Raw genomic sequence first — 14,922 nt, forward strand, 5'->3', positions numbered from 1 at the left:
CTCCTAGTGTTAATGACCAACAATATATATACTGACCCCTGAAAAAAACTAATTAAAGAATTATTTCGTAGTTTTTTGGACAAAAGAAAGAGGGAGACACTGCATATATTGAAACTGCGTATTGGTGCAATTTCTGTGTGGAACTTTTCCAAATTGCCGTGAAATTCATCTGTGCCACTTGGTTGGTCCATTGTCCATCAACATGCCCCCACCCCCACCCACCCCCGCTGTAAGTATTACATTGATTTTACGCTTCCGTTTGGGTGCTTGGAGAGTAATTCACATGTATAGAAAGAGGGGAAAACTTCCTCCTAAGTTACTTTACACTGTACTTCACCTATACTGTGAACATCCGCCACTGGTGGTTTCATTTTGTAATGCAGGGGGGAAGAATGCAAAAGCATTCCTCGTCACCTCTTTCTCACAGCAGAAGGCCTTGAATGGATTACAGGACCCTCACTTTTTCATTCTTACACCTATAAACTTAGTCTATCTAGTCTAAAATGAACAAAGGAGAACATTCTTAATTATACGATAGAATATTTAAAATATGTCTAGTTTTCCAATTTTGCTTTGGTTAACGCAAGTGGTTTTCACCTCCTCTTTAGTATAGGATCAAAATTTTTCTTTGCCTCCACTACATCTTCATGAATGAAAAGTTGTTCTCCTATGCCCATTGTGTGTGTGTGATAACAAAATATGTACAAAATAACTGAAAACGATAGCATTCAAACCATTTGCAAACCAACTTCAATCATAAGGCTGACTTCTTTGGGTTTTTGAGTTTAAAACATAATCTAATGTAGCAAGATTTAGGAGATCAACAGCTAGGTGAAGTTAGTTTTTAATTTTGTTTCAATTTTTTTAAGTCTCTGTCAAAATCCTACTTCTCCCATGATCACCAATGAGGAGCCATATAGTAATAAAAGAGTTGAGCATTTGGCCTCAATTGGTTTTCCATGTAGAGAAGTAAAAGCTTACCTATGGAAAGAGATTTAGCACCGCCTTCTCTAAAGCACTTAGGCCTGATTAAAGGAGATTATTTTACACCCTATTTTTTCTTAAATGATTTTCCGATGATACCTGACCTGCACTCTGGCATAAATGATATGGCATTGTGAAGCCATTCACATTGGCTAGAGGGGAAGATGTTTTTCTTACTCTCATATTACAAAAAATAGTGTTCCTCAGAATATGCAACTTCTGTTTGCACATGCATACTTGCCAAGAACCTTTTCCAAAATTGCTAATATTTTCTTTAATTATGTATGTTGATATGTACTCCACAATATCCAGCCTGAATTGAACTTTTTACAGTATGCCCCAAGTGGAAAAAGTATATCAATCAGGCTAACTGCCTACCCATTTACTTAATTGGCCCAACAACAGAGAATTTCAAAAAAATAGAGTGGTCAGGGACAGAAAGAACATATCCCCAAGAATGCCCTATGCAGAGTTGAGCTAGAAAGATATGAGCGAAGGAAACCCTTTAGAAAAAATGAACCTGCAATAAGAGCCACAAAAGCTCTATCTGATCACACACTCATAGCTAGCAATTCCTTTGCTTCCATTATAATTTTTGAATATATGCTGCAAATGGCAGAAGTTATCTGATAAAAATCAGTATCTCAATTTGTAGGATACAGTGAAGATTTCAGTAATTGCACTCTCAATATGGCTGAAAACTGTTGAGAATATTTGTATGGTTCCACACATTTTGAATAACTAAGACACCAATTCATATAATCACATGGTTTGGAATAAATTTTATTTCCAAAATAAAATTGGTTCACATACTTGACAAAGTAAGTGAAAACTTAGTATGTCACTCCCCCAATTCTAGCAAATAAATTTTTCTAAAAACGCATTTGCCATAAAAATTTTAGTCGGTGCATAGGTGTAAGGTTGAACTTTTAAAAAGTATTTGCAAAGAATATGGACAACAGTGCACCTTGCCCCCATTGAAATTTAAGTTTCAACTTGTCTGTTTTTGCCGATATTAATTTAAAAAGAGTAAAATTATTCTGAATTTCACGCAGAGGAAATAAAATAATATTAACTAAAACCAAATCAAAGAAAAACAAATTGTCTGTCAATGATGAGATACCAACAGGTTCCACTTCAGCATCAAACAGTATCAATGACAGGCATGGATTAAAAACTAATTAGGGCAAAAATGTCCTGGCATTCGAGGCAATTTTCAAACTAAAAAGCATCAGTCTCACACAGTTTATGAATCAATGCATTTGAAGAAAATTAGGAGAACTTATGTAAAGCTCCAGGATGGCATAAAGTCACACTTAGAAGGGTTATTTTAAGTCCCCTTTAGATGTATTTGCCTTGTTAAGGCAAAAGCTTCCTGAGCAAGACTAAATAAATTACAATATAGGACACCATTTACACATGGACAGAGGTACTATAGCTCAAAAAAATGAGAACGTAAATAAAATAATTAGTAGCCTTAACCGAAAAGGAAACAAAATCTACAACAGAGAAAAATGCTCCGGAATCAGTAGATGGATTGGGGGGATGGATTGCTGTCATTCTATCACTGCAAAAATCACAATTACTGTGTTATTGGAAGCTAACGACAAATGTAACAACACATTCAGTGAAATAAATGCAATGATGAGCACTCAACAAGTCAAACTGGGGAGGAGAGTTGGTGGTCCATGTGTTTGTTGTTGTGGCAGTCTTGGTCCTCCTCCTCACTCTCCTCCTCACCACTGTCACTTGCACGCTGCCCATCATTGCTCTGTCTCTCCTCCTCACCAAACGCCTCCTCCTCCTCCTCCTCTGAGTCGTCCCCCTTGGCCACATACTCCTCCTCGCTCTCCTCCGCTCGCCTCCGCCCACTGCCCCTCTCCTCGTCCTCGCTGCCAGAGTCGCCCGAAGGCCGGATGCCTCGCAGTGCACCCTCCTCTGCCACGCCCGCCTCGTCAAAGCCCTTCTCCTCCTCATCATAGTTGCGCGGCACCTTGGCAGCATCACGCCGTCGTGCATCCTCGTCATCACGCCGTTCCCCACCGCGGCGCTTCCGTTCTGACTTGTCACGGTCCCGACGGTCCATGTCCCGGCTCCGCTCCACGCCCCTGCACTCCTTGTCTTTTCTGAAAGCAATTCCTCGTCAGAATGAGAGTCCAACATCCTCAAGTACTCTCCTTTCACCCCAAGTCCCATGAAGTGCAAATATGTATTCCACATAGGAAGCATTTGCCTTGATTAGGATTCAAACCCAGATCACCAAAATTTGCAGACGAAGAAGGTACTTAGGTGGTTCAAGAGTGAGATTTGCCAAATTCAAAAGTGCTAAAATGACAAGGCCAACATGCAGCGTAGCACAAGGACCACTATTCAGACTCTGTCTGCAGTTCACAGCAGCAACATCTAGGGATGTGCAAGTAGTACTTTTTGACCTCGAGTCGAGTTGAAAACTACTCGCGAGTATAGAGTCGAGTCGAGTATGGTAACTCTTGAACTTGGCAATACAGCAATCTCCATCATATTCTCATATTTTTCAATCCCCTTACAAATTTTCTATTTTGAATGCTTAGCTTGATGTAAAAAGGGAAAGATAACGAGGAACGTTGATGGTAATTGAGTCACAATTAGGAGATGAATGAAAATTAATGTGCCTTAAACTGTTCCATAAGCACAATTGAAATGAATTAACCTCCAGTAATATGCTGTCAAAGTATGTATCCAAACTGCCCTGAAGAAACCTCAATAAAGATATTTGTACAATTGTAATTAAGATTGTATACGTAAAGGTATCATGTAATATTTGATCCTTTCAAATTCTCATGCAGAAAAACCAATTGTTCTACATGCTCAGGCAGCAGATTTCAACGTCTGCACGTTACAGTATTACTGCCTGCAGAAAAATATCTTTGGCAACACACTTGTGTGGTTGGACAAGTACTTCCTTTCCAAAGTTGCAAGGTTTGGGAACTGTTGGAAGTTTTATGAAAAGTTATATATAAGTTTATGAGGTTCTTTAATATTCGTAGAATTTTAGTGGACGAAGCCAATGAACCATAGAACTAAGATTTTTAGATCAAAAAAGAAGTGTTATTTATTTCTTACTTCATTTAATCAACCATAGACTACTTTCTAATAGTCCACGAGGGAAACTAAATGCAACAAAGGAATAAACTAAAATTATCATTGGACGTACTTATTGTTAGTGCTCAAAAAAGCTAAGAGATGGCACCACTTGTGACGACAAACACCGGGAAAAACTGGCATTGAACACTGAAACATAAAAGTTGCATTTTTTCCATAGAAATCCTAACAATTTTTACGTATTTCCTCAGTATTTGAGTGAAGAAAGAATGCTAAGGTACAAAAGTATCGCATAAGCAAGTATGAGCGATGCTGTGGTCCACTGCTGTTACTCCGAAAATGCCGCCGGGGCAGAAGACGGTCGGCCGAAAAGGCATTTGGCACCCACGGCGACTACTACAATGGTTGACTGCTACGTATACAAAAGCTGAAATGCCAAGGCATTAGAACGACTTTATAAATGATATTACTACAAGAGTTTCATAATAGCGCCTCCTGTCGGCAGGTTTTTACTATAACTGGCCTTGACAGCTCTGAAACCGAAACTACTCGACTCGAATTTTTGAGCACTCGCACATCCCTAGCAACATCATATCAAGATGATACATGCACATAATGCAATGCCTGAAGCAAGGATAACTAAGACAGATAGTTTTCAAAGAGAGATTTCACCACAGAAAGAGATAATGGCAACATATGCAATTTGATGGCCTTCAAGAGATACCGCACCCAACACTGTAAAAAAGTGGTCTAGATATAACCTCTCTCTGCTCCAGCATTTTAACAAACACAATACAATATACACATCACTGTAGCAAGACCTTCATAATCAAGTGAAGAAAAATAACATGAAGCATTACAACATTAGTGCCACTACTGGTCTCATCATTAAAGATGCATATGTAATTAGTGAATTAATGGATAACTACAGAATGCTTGTGGTTTCACCACTGAAATTTCATTGCTCGCTAACAGAATGAAACTACATTACCAGTATAAATATTGCAATGAAGGGAAAGAAATAATAGCACAGTGGCCTGCTGAGTACCTGGACTTAGATTGACTCCTTGACCTCTTGCGAGACCTTGAGCGACGTGACCTTCCACCTCTTGATGGTGATTTGCTCTTTCTCCTGGAGACGCTCCGACGAATCGATGCAGAGCGGCTGTCTGGGTGGCCGCAACGACTACCGTGGTGAGATGGAGATCGACGAAGAGATCGAGACAGGCTTTTATGCCTGGAACGACTTCGGCTGTGACGCCGAGGAGAGCGGCTTTTCCTACGGGGGGGAGGGAGGGGGGACCGGCTGCTGCGACGCCTTGGAGTCCTCGAGCGGCTCTTGCGGTGGCGCCGTGGCGAGGGCGAGTGCCTGCGGCGTGACCTTGACCTTGAGCGTGGGCGAGGTGACTTGACCTTCTCTCGTGATGGCTTCCCCCCACTGCCTGACTTCTCCTTTGACTTTCCCTTGGCTTTCTCTCTGTCCCTTTTACACCTCTCACTCCTGTCCCTTCCTTTTAAGTCCCTCAACTTATCATCCTTCTCCCCTTTCCCCTTCATTTCCCGATACATCTCCTTATCTACACCTTTGAGACCAAGCTTCCTCTCCAACTCCATCTCACTTTCTTCTCCCTGTGAATTGCAAAAGCACTAGAGCAAAACACAACAAAGACACTTTCATATTTCATACCTTGTCTATGGCATACTCTAGTCCGTACTGGCAAGTGGTTAAAAACGAAGGGTTGGCAAAACGGATCACGAGAGGCCTAACAAGTGACACCTGTCTGGTGACAAAGCCCCCCCACCCCCAAACTCTAGCACTCTAGCACTACAGTGCCAGTGCCTAAAAGTTATGGAAAAGAATTGAAACTAGAGGTAAAGGTAGGTTAATTTACGATGACATACACCAAAACCTATTATAACAATGAGTATCTCCTTTTTCTCACATTCAGTAAGCATTTGGGAGGGCACTGGTGATGACAAATTGGGAGGTTAGCAGAGACAAACAAACCTTGATGGAATCGGGGATGTTTTCCAAGTCGCATTGCAGATAGAGGTGGTGGTGGTGAGCAAGGGATGCTCCCTCCTCACCTTCTTCTCCCTCATCCTCCTCCTTGATCTCCTCCAAACCTCCTTCCAATCTGCCCTCCAAATGATCCAGCCCCTCCACCACGCTATCCCGCTCATTCTCCTTCACGTCCCGGCTCTTTCTCCCCGCATCTTTCTTCAGCTCATCTTCCTTCCTGTCTTTAGCAATTGAACTACTCTTGGACCGAGACGACTTTAACTTGCTCTTGGAGCGAGACCTTCCGGACCTAGAGGAGATGGAACAGCTTCTTAAAAGGATGCTACATCCGTATTCAGGAGGAAAAACAGATCAAAACTCTTATTTATATATATAAAAAGAGAGGAAAAAAGAAACGGTAACTCCACATAAAATACATCATTTGTAAGTACGGCTTTTTTCTACAGGACAGCATCTGAAGAAAGCTGCACCACATCATTCAAATCTTAGTTGCGAGCTATTCAAAAATTTATGTGGGATTGCTTTTTTTGTTTCGCTTTCTCAAGTATGAAAAAATTCCTACAGGCTAAACTGGAAACAGTTAAGTATGTGCAGAGGTGGAAAAAATGCACAGCATGTTGGCATCTGAATACAGCCGGTTGGAGATGCCAGTCTTCCTAAGTTTTGTCCTCGTAATGCTTTCATATAACCAGGAATTTAAAAAACTATACATGTACCTCTTACCATGGGGAAATTAATCATATCCATCAAATTAATGCGTTAAACGTAATTGCGTCATACCTACATTTTTGAAGAAAATTCCTGAGCAGAAAGAAAATAAGTTCAGTGTCATAAAACATAATTTATATCTGTGAGTAGGAACTGAATACCAAGCAGAAAAATCCGTCCGTGAAATATTTAAGACTTTTAGTTCTTTCATAATAATAGAAAACTTAAAATTTTATTAGAGTAATGCACATTTTAAGGAAAGAAAATTTCTGCATTGTGTGTTCAGTATCCATCCACTATTGAGATTTGATCCCTAAATCCTCTGGTCCACCGTATGATACCTTCCCCACTACATCACTGGAACGATTGCTCTCTTAAGAACACTCAATTCCCAATATGATAGCTGCGTTCACAGGTGTCCTGATGAGTGAAAACTCAATTCTAGATGGGATGAGGCAAATGATACTTTCGAGAAAAATTCATAGAGCACCACTCATAAATTTTACGTGCTGTCATACTGCAATGGATATTATTAATTTCCCAAGGATAAGGGGTACACAGTTTTTAAAGTTCGCATTGTATAAGAGATTTATAAGGCCAAAACTTTGGAAGATGGACCTCTTAATAAAGTTAGTTAACTGGCCGCATTCAGACATAGGCTTTGCATTAATTTTTTCAGCCACTGAACATGACAATTCGATGTTAACATTTTTCGATCTTACTTTTACGGCTCAGCAGGGTTCTATGAAAAGAGACCAGGAATTAATCAATGGCCTAGATATATTTTCTTAGATGCTACGACTGCAAAAAATGCTGAAACATCTTACCTCAAATTATACAGCAAAACATAAAATGTACTATGGGGGAAAAAGTATCCCAACAGAGTTTGTGCTTCCACCATCACTTTGCTGATGAAGGAAATTCAAACAGTCTTTTTTCAGCCACCAAGGTTGTGACGGTGAACTTGCCTGCCTTGCTCCGAGGCTCGAAAGTATTTCGTACAGCTCACCAGAATGCTGGCGCATTCATTATCCTAAGTAGTTATTTAACAAGTTGCAACATCTTGGCGTGGGACATGGCTATCGTGGGAAGTGCAGGTAATGCAAGATCCTGCGGCCATTTCCGGCCAATAGGAAGACACCGAGAGGGTCTCCAGATGACGCGGGCACGGTAGGTGGCTTGGAGGGCATGGGCACCTGTGGAAGTCTCGCGCCATGTGTCAGAGGGAACAATGTACCTGTGCTGTATGTGAATTAAAAGGTGTTAAACCAGACATCCGACTTGTCATCTTACTGTGCCTTCTCCGAACCTGGCACTTAAAATTAAGCTCAGCGCTTACAGTATTGACAAATTTTTCCAGTTTTTACGGAACAATTTTGACTGACTGTCTTTTATGATAGAAATTTTTTTAAAATGGTTCCCTAAAGTTCTTTTCATGTTTAACACACTGGTTTCTTAATTATTCTGATGTATTTTAAAATAGCTTCTAAATTAAACTTCTAACAAACCACATTTTTCATCAAAATTTGCCCAGCCACCCTTTTAAAAATGGCTGCCAAAAAAAGTATGGCACATAAATTTTTTTCAAATAGTGTTTTGTGATTGTCTACTAGTAGGGAACCAATGATAAAAAAGCCAGGATGATTAAAAAAGTCGAGCAACAAATTATTTCTATATTGGGTGATTTGAAATGGAATGACCCGCATCTGTTTTTCTGCATTCCACCCAGGGCAACTGTTGATGCTAATCCAAGTGAGAAATCCTAGATTAGCCAAGTAGCTATCTCAAAACATGAAAAAATGCTTTCCAACACCACCATGCATTTATGAAACCAGACTTGAATTAGAAGTTGCAACCCTAGAAATACATTTCCTAGTCGTTTCAATTTCCAGTAGTAAACTTTTCCAAATATAACCATAACATAATTGACAGTATTTGACACAGGTTACGAGTGATCATTTATGCAAGGCTTAAAATACATCCAGCAATAACTGCCTCCAGGAAAATTTGAAAACTATATCTCTTGAAATGGCATTTTGAAGGTGTTCTGAGCCTTGTAATTCCTTCCTTACTCTTTCATGTTTCAAATATTAAAAAAATTATTAATTGGGATTAAAACCTCCAAAACCCTTTCTGGCAACATAAATAAAAATCATGCTTTACAACATGAAAAACTCCCAACGTTTTCAATTCAATTGATCAAATTTCATGCATAACCAAAAGAAATTTACACAAAGAAAAATATTATGCAACTCCTGAGCAATGCATGGAATATTAAAGTATAGATGGATTATATAATAGTATATTGTCACAAAAAAGATGCATGGTAAAAGAAATAGAAGACAATACTTCACAGTAGAAGCCTGGTTTAACGAGTGCTCATAACCTCTCGGAAATGTCTCACTAAACCGAGCACTCGTTTGAATCCAAAGGTGTTGAATAAACCCACCTCAGTCTCATAATCGTTCGTATTTACAGTTTATCTTCAGCTAAACAATTAAAAAGTCATTGTCAGTCATTATCTAGTTGAGTATCCCCTGTACATATCTTAATTTAAAGATATGGGGGATTTTCAACGTTATAAAATATTAATCCCACCAGTTTCGGTGATTTTATTCCCATTCTTATCGCCGAAGAAAGCTGTAAAAACAGGATAACTAGTCGGAATCAATATATTTGGTATGAGGTGGAAATTTTTGGATAGTTTTGCGAATACATCATGCTGAGAATATCAGTTTTATCGAGTTATCGAATGTTTAACCGGTACGTCAGTCAGTTAGGAGAGTTGGCCAAAAGGTTCACTGAAATACGGCATGATTCGGTGGCCAAAGATATTTCTCCCCATTGGCAATGTAGTCAGCTTTCATCTTCAACATCACACCATTTTTGGGCAGTCCTAATTCGGTCACTGCTTCACCAATTTTATCTTTGTTCTTCAATATTACCCCTTTGAAAGCCAACCGGTTTTCCAGGTACTATGCTAAAAGTGCCGAGGCATTTTTGCTGATTTTGCAGTAGGTAAGGAAAAAAAATTAGGTCTAAAAAACAACTAAAGGTATATATTCAAAAACTTTAAGATACCTATATTATACGTGGTTTCGCCTTTTTAATGTATTGGTGCGAAGGCTTCCGTGGTGCGCTGGTAACGTAGGCTGCATTTTCCAGGTTTCACTGCATCGTGGTTGCGTTGGTGACAACAGTTTCTCCTGCATTCCAGCAGGTGTCTTCAGGTCGAAGTGATTATGCCGTGTTTTGGCCGCCGTTATATAGGCAGCCCAGTGGTGTAGGTTCTCCCAGCTCTAATCTCGACATAAGTGCACAGAGCATACTCCATCTCTGACCAAGTCTCACTTCCCTCCGAAAAACGACATTTGGTGACGGCCCTGGCCAACAATGGATATCACAGTGACATGGTCCTTAAAAGGACCACAAAGATAGAAAGAAAACTCAAAAATAAGACACCAAGTCCTAAAACGGAAAAACCCATGGCAGCGGGTTATGCTACAATCCCCTATGTGGCAGGCACCAGTGAAAAAATCGCGAGACTCCTCAGAAAATTCGACGTTACAACACGCTTCAACTGTGTTAAAGGGACTGGAGAACTTCTTCCGAATCCTAAGGACCGTATCTCACCTCACGCCTACAAAGGAGTTTATGAAATTGAATGCAGTTGCGGTATGTCATACATCGGACAGACCGGGAGAGCCGTGAAGTGCCGCATACAAGAGAATAGAAGAGCGGTGAAAAATAAACAATTCCATCTGTCGGCTGTGGCTGAGCACACACTGAGTGAACCTGGACACGACATCAACTGGGAAGAAACAAGAGTCATCGCCAGAGAGTCCCGATATTTACCGAGGATCATCCGAGAGGCGATTGAATTATCCAAACATCCTCATAATTTCAATCGAGAGGATAGCTACCAACTCCACAGTACATGGAAGAGAGACTTTGCCCCATACCCCTACGCTATTGGCCGCAAGGCGACCAATCAGGGAGAACCTACACCACTGGGCTGCCTATATAACGACGGCCAAAACACGGCATAATCACTTCGACCTGAAGACGCCTGCTGGAATGCAGGAGAAACTGTTGTCACCAACGCAACCACGACGCGGTGAAACCCGGAAAATACAGCCTACGTTTTTAATGTGTTGTTTGATGAATTTTTGGTAGCATAAGTTAATTTATTATAATTAAAAGAAAATAATTAATGTTAAAATGAAATGAATACTGACTATTGAATTATTAGTGAACTATCATCATCTAAGAGAGACATAGCAGGAGGGGCACTATCGCACTCTTTGCACTTTTCGCGAGAGATAGGAGCGCGATAGCGCTTCCCGGCACTCTATGGGTTAACAACAAAGTAAATGACAAAACACCAAACCACCTCCCGATATCAGTCTTTGAATTCCTGCTACTTTCGCACTTGTCTATAATTTTAATTTTGGCTCTATGGTCCAAAGATTTAAGTTTCCCGGACATGATGCAGTCACGCAAACCACCTGACACTACTACCCAGAGACTGAGGAAACTCCACCCCTTACCCACACCACAACTCTTGTAGCCGTGTGATTGGGCGCATCCAGTCGACAGGATGGTAGAAGTTATTCAATCGCTCTCTTCTGCTGAATGCTGAGGCCCAATCGGATAATATATGTACACACACTAACAGGTATGCAGGTGTGTAATTGAACACTTGGAGGTGAATAAGAAGAATATTAAATGAACCCTTATTTCTACAGTGGTGAGAATACATACATACTATGTATCATAGGGTGCCAAAGGAAATTACACCCTGAGCCTCACAAATGAGTCATGCAAGCAACACTACAGAATACATTACCCCGTAGGGAGTCACTCTGTTTTCACAACAAATTAGACAAATACTACAAGCAGCAAGCTAACAACAATTACAGTGAAAGCTCGGTTTAATGAATGCTCATAATCCCCCGAAGATAGCTTGCTACATCAGGCCCTCGTTACATCAGTACGTGAAGGAGGAAGCTCCAAAATTTCAGTATTCACCTTTACTTACTGCTTCTATTTTGTATTGGTGATATTCGCAGAGGAATAAGATATGCATTTCCCTTAACTTGCGTACTTGTGAATAATTTTGTTTTTGAAGTATTGCAAAATATTTATTGAGGTTCACATCAAAATACCCCGCATAGTGCGTTGCTTGATGCGTAGTGATATAATCACAGACCTAAGATCATTCGGGGTTGGTAAGATGTGTCAAATTGCTGCAGGATGGCAGAAACCATATTCCAGACGCGTAACCAAACAGTTGCATTACACAAAGTTGCATGAGACAAAGTTTTTGTGAGATGCAGTACCATGAACAGGCAGCACAATCATTCCATCCATGACAAAATGAGGCAAAAATCATTGAGCTTTTGTGAAGGCAAGTAATTAGTGATCACACATCATGTAGCCAGAGATGCACAGTTCTTGAATGAAAGCACTTAATACGTAGTTGCAAATATTTTGAAACAAGGTTGCCCTTGTTCATTGTCAGCAATCGTCATCAGTCCGTTTTGAACGACTTTTCATTTTTCTCTTTAACGGTGAGAATGACCAAACACAATCTGACACAGAAACACTTGAAATCAGAATGTGAAGATGTCACTTTGGTGCAAATGTTTAAATGTAACTTCGTTTCAAAGGTCCAAAGACTATTTTCCCCAGATAAAATGCTAATATGATTTCATTTGGTTTCATTAATAACCTAGAATGGACGGATCCAGGATTTTTTCGGATCTGGATCAGATACTTGATTTCAGGTGTCGCATCTCCGGATCCAAATGCATTTTTAATTGCCTGCTATAAAGCGAAGTAATTATTCAAGTTTCTTCTGGTTGCATACAATCAAAAGGAATGCTATTTATATTTTCATACAAATTTTAATATTTAAACTGATTAAAAATTATTTTCATAAGCTTTCAAGTTATTTCACAGTGTTCAAATTTTCCTCATGAATGTTTCCCCAAATTTTGTCACTTTCTCATCGCATACTGACTTGCGTATCTAGCGAGAGGCAATATCCGCGGATATTTGGATCTGAGGTAACCCATACGACTATCCCTATTAATGACATAAACCGAGTTAATATAGGGGCATGAGAAACAGAAGACAGAAAAGAACAATCAATCTAAGGCAGAGATCAGTGGTTTGGGAAAGGTGTTGATGAAATGTTGTTTAGATTCCTTTCTGAGAGTATGTTTTCCACCCAGTCCAACCCATGCAAGCGTGGAGCAAATTTGAGTTAATAACAGCACACCAATGCTATCCTCAATTGTCCGATTGGCCAGATGCCTGCCTGCATTCTGCCCATTACACTCAGTGCATTCGGATTAAAGAAAAAGGAACTACAAAACACTGAAATTACACCAATAATACACAAGGGAAGGCTATAAATACTTAGTGAGTGAATAACCCGTGAATCTTGACGTATATATCATGCCTAAGACAGCACTTTGGCAATGCCATGGATTAATACAGTATGAATAAGTGATTAAAGACCAAGAATTTAGCTTCCTGAAATTAGAAGTGGAAAACAAAATTGATCTCCAAGTGATGAGGTGATTTAGCGAGTATCCTGGCTTGTGTTAGAACATGGAGGAAGTCATGCTGATGAGCAGACTTTCAATTGGCCGCAATCCCTAGATAAGTTGTCAACACTAAGGCTATGCTCGGACTATTCATAATGTACATTTAACACATCATATATTCTAACTTGTAGTTTACTAACAATACTCCAAGAAAACACATTACTTTGTGGTGAGATCTCTGCCATATCCAGCGAGGCAATGATAAGTCCGGCACGCAGCCTCGCCAAGCTCTCGACAATGCCCCCATCCACGACAGGCAGCCTGGAGCAACGACTGAGTCCTCTCCCCACACCAAGCTATCCTCCCCATAATGTTGCGGATCTTTCATGGACTCTGTGGACAAGTCGGGCAGTCATTCAGTTGGGCCTCGCGATTTCATTGGTGTGATTTTGTATATTTTATTTGTGATGATACTGGTGAATTAAACATCATACACACTTTTGGAGCATTCGCCGTCACCAGTAAAATGGATGATCCACGTTAGCTGTCAAGTAAACTAGTTATCCACCACTATAAAGAGAAATACCTCATAATATGGAGCCCATACTGTGGCAGGGGCTTGTTGGCCTCACTCTATCCATATGTTTTACTTGTTAATCAAAGGCCTTTTAATGGTACAATAACAATAACTCGTTAAAATGCAATTCTCACTATCAGCCACACTCACTAAATCGAGCTTCCAATGTAGGTAGAGCATACTTTGGTGGGATGAAGGTAAGGTAATAGGATAAGCAGGAAATTGTTGAGTAGTGAAAAGAAACCTATTCAAAATGGATTATAACCAGTTTCACAATGACTGGTTGGCATTAACCACCTGATAATGAAACATTTGCCTCCACTCAAAGGTTGATGAAAATTCTTGTTGCAAATACTGCATCATAAATATGTACTCTGGTATAAACGATGGGAGAATAAGTTTCATCCAATTTTTTTCGCCACAACATTTGTAATTACACATTACAAAACCAGACCTATAGGGAACTACATCCACAGTCTATAGAGGAATAGAAGTTCTGATGCCAATGACTAAAAATTTAATCCTATTAATTAGATATGTAGCAGGAAATATACTGAAAATATTTCAGGTCCCTTTTGCAAAAAAATCCATTCCTCATTTCTCAATTTCACCGAGATTTCATCAAGAAATTAATCTGAACCACATTATCTGTGGAATATTCCCTCGCTTATCTTCTCATAATGAGCTGAAGAAAGTGAAATGCTGTGTACCTTGAACTTGACCGCTTTATACTTCTAGATCTAGATCTGGAACGAGTCTTCTTTCTATAAGGTGACCGAGATTTTCTTTTCCGATCCCTGTAAGAAAAGAGGTAAGGCTTGAAATACATCATATAATACCACTGGAACACCAAATATTGGACTTCAAGAGTAGTCATAATTCTTATCTCCATAAATACCTAGTGGCATGTTCTAACATGCCACCAGGTATCCCGCTCCCACATTCATCCACTCCATTCACACTGAAATGGATGCCGAGAAAGCTGAAGAAAA

At 39.9% G+C, this 14,922-nt stretch overlaps 1 protein-coding gene across 4 annotated transcripts in view; it reads right to left on the reverse strand.

Moving 5' to 3' along the window:
* Nucleotides 1–1,751: 1,751 nt before the first annotated feature.
* LOC124170754 (probable splicing factor, arginine/serine-rich 7) overlaps nt 1,752–14,922 on the reverse strand; it is a 29,408-nt gene continuing 16,237 nt past the window's right edge. For 3 of the 4 annotated variants that reach the window (XM_046549689.1, XM_046549687.1, XM_046549688.1), the window contains 4 exons: nt 14,641–14,727; nt 6,074–6,377; nt 5,114–5,694; nt 1,752–3,110 (listed from right to left, as the gene is read on the reverse strand). In XM_046549689.1, coding sequence (XP_046405645.1) covers nt 2,645–3,110; nt 5,114–5,694; nt 6,074–6,377; nt 14,641–14,727 — 1,438 coding nt within the window. In that variant the 3' untranslated portion in view covers nt 1,752–2,644. The remainder of the gene's footprint in view (nt 3,111–5,113; nt 5,695–6,073; nt 6,378–14,640; nt 14,728–14,922) is intronic. The other variant, XM_046549690.1, reaches the window with a different exon arrangement.

Source organism: Ischnura elegans, chromosome X, assembly GCF_921293095.1.
Source record: "Ischnura elegans chromosome X, ioIscEleg1.1, whole genome shotgun sequence".
NCBI classification, from domain to species: domain Eukaryota; kingdom Metazoa; phylum Arthropoda; class Insecta; order Odonata; family Coenagrionidae; genus Ischnura; species Ischnura elegans.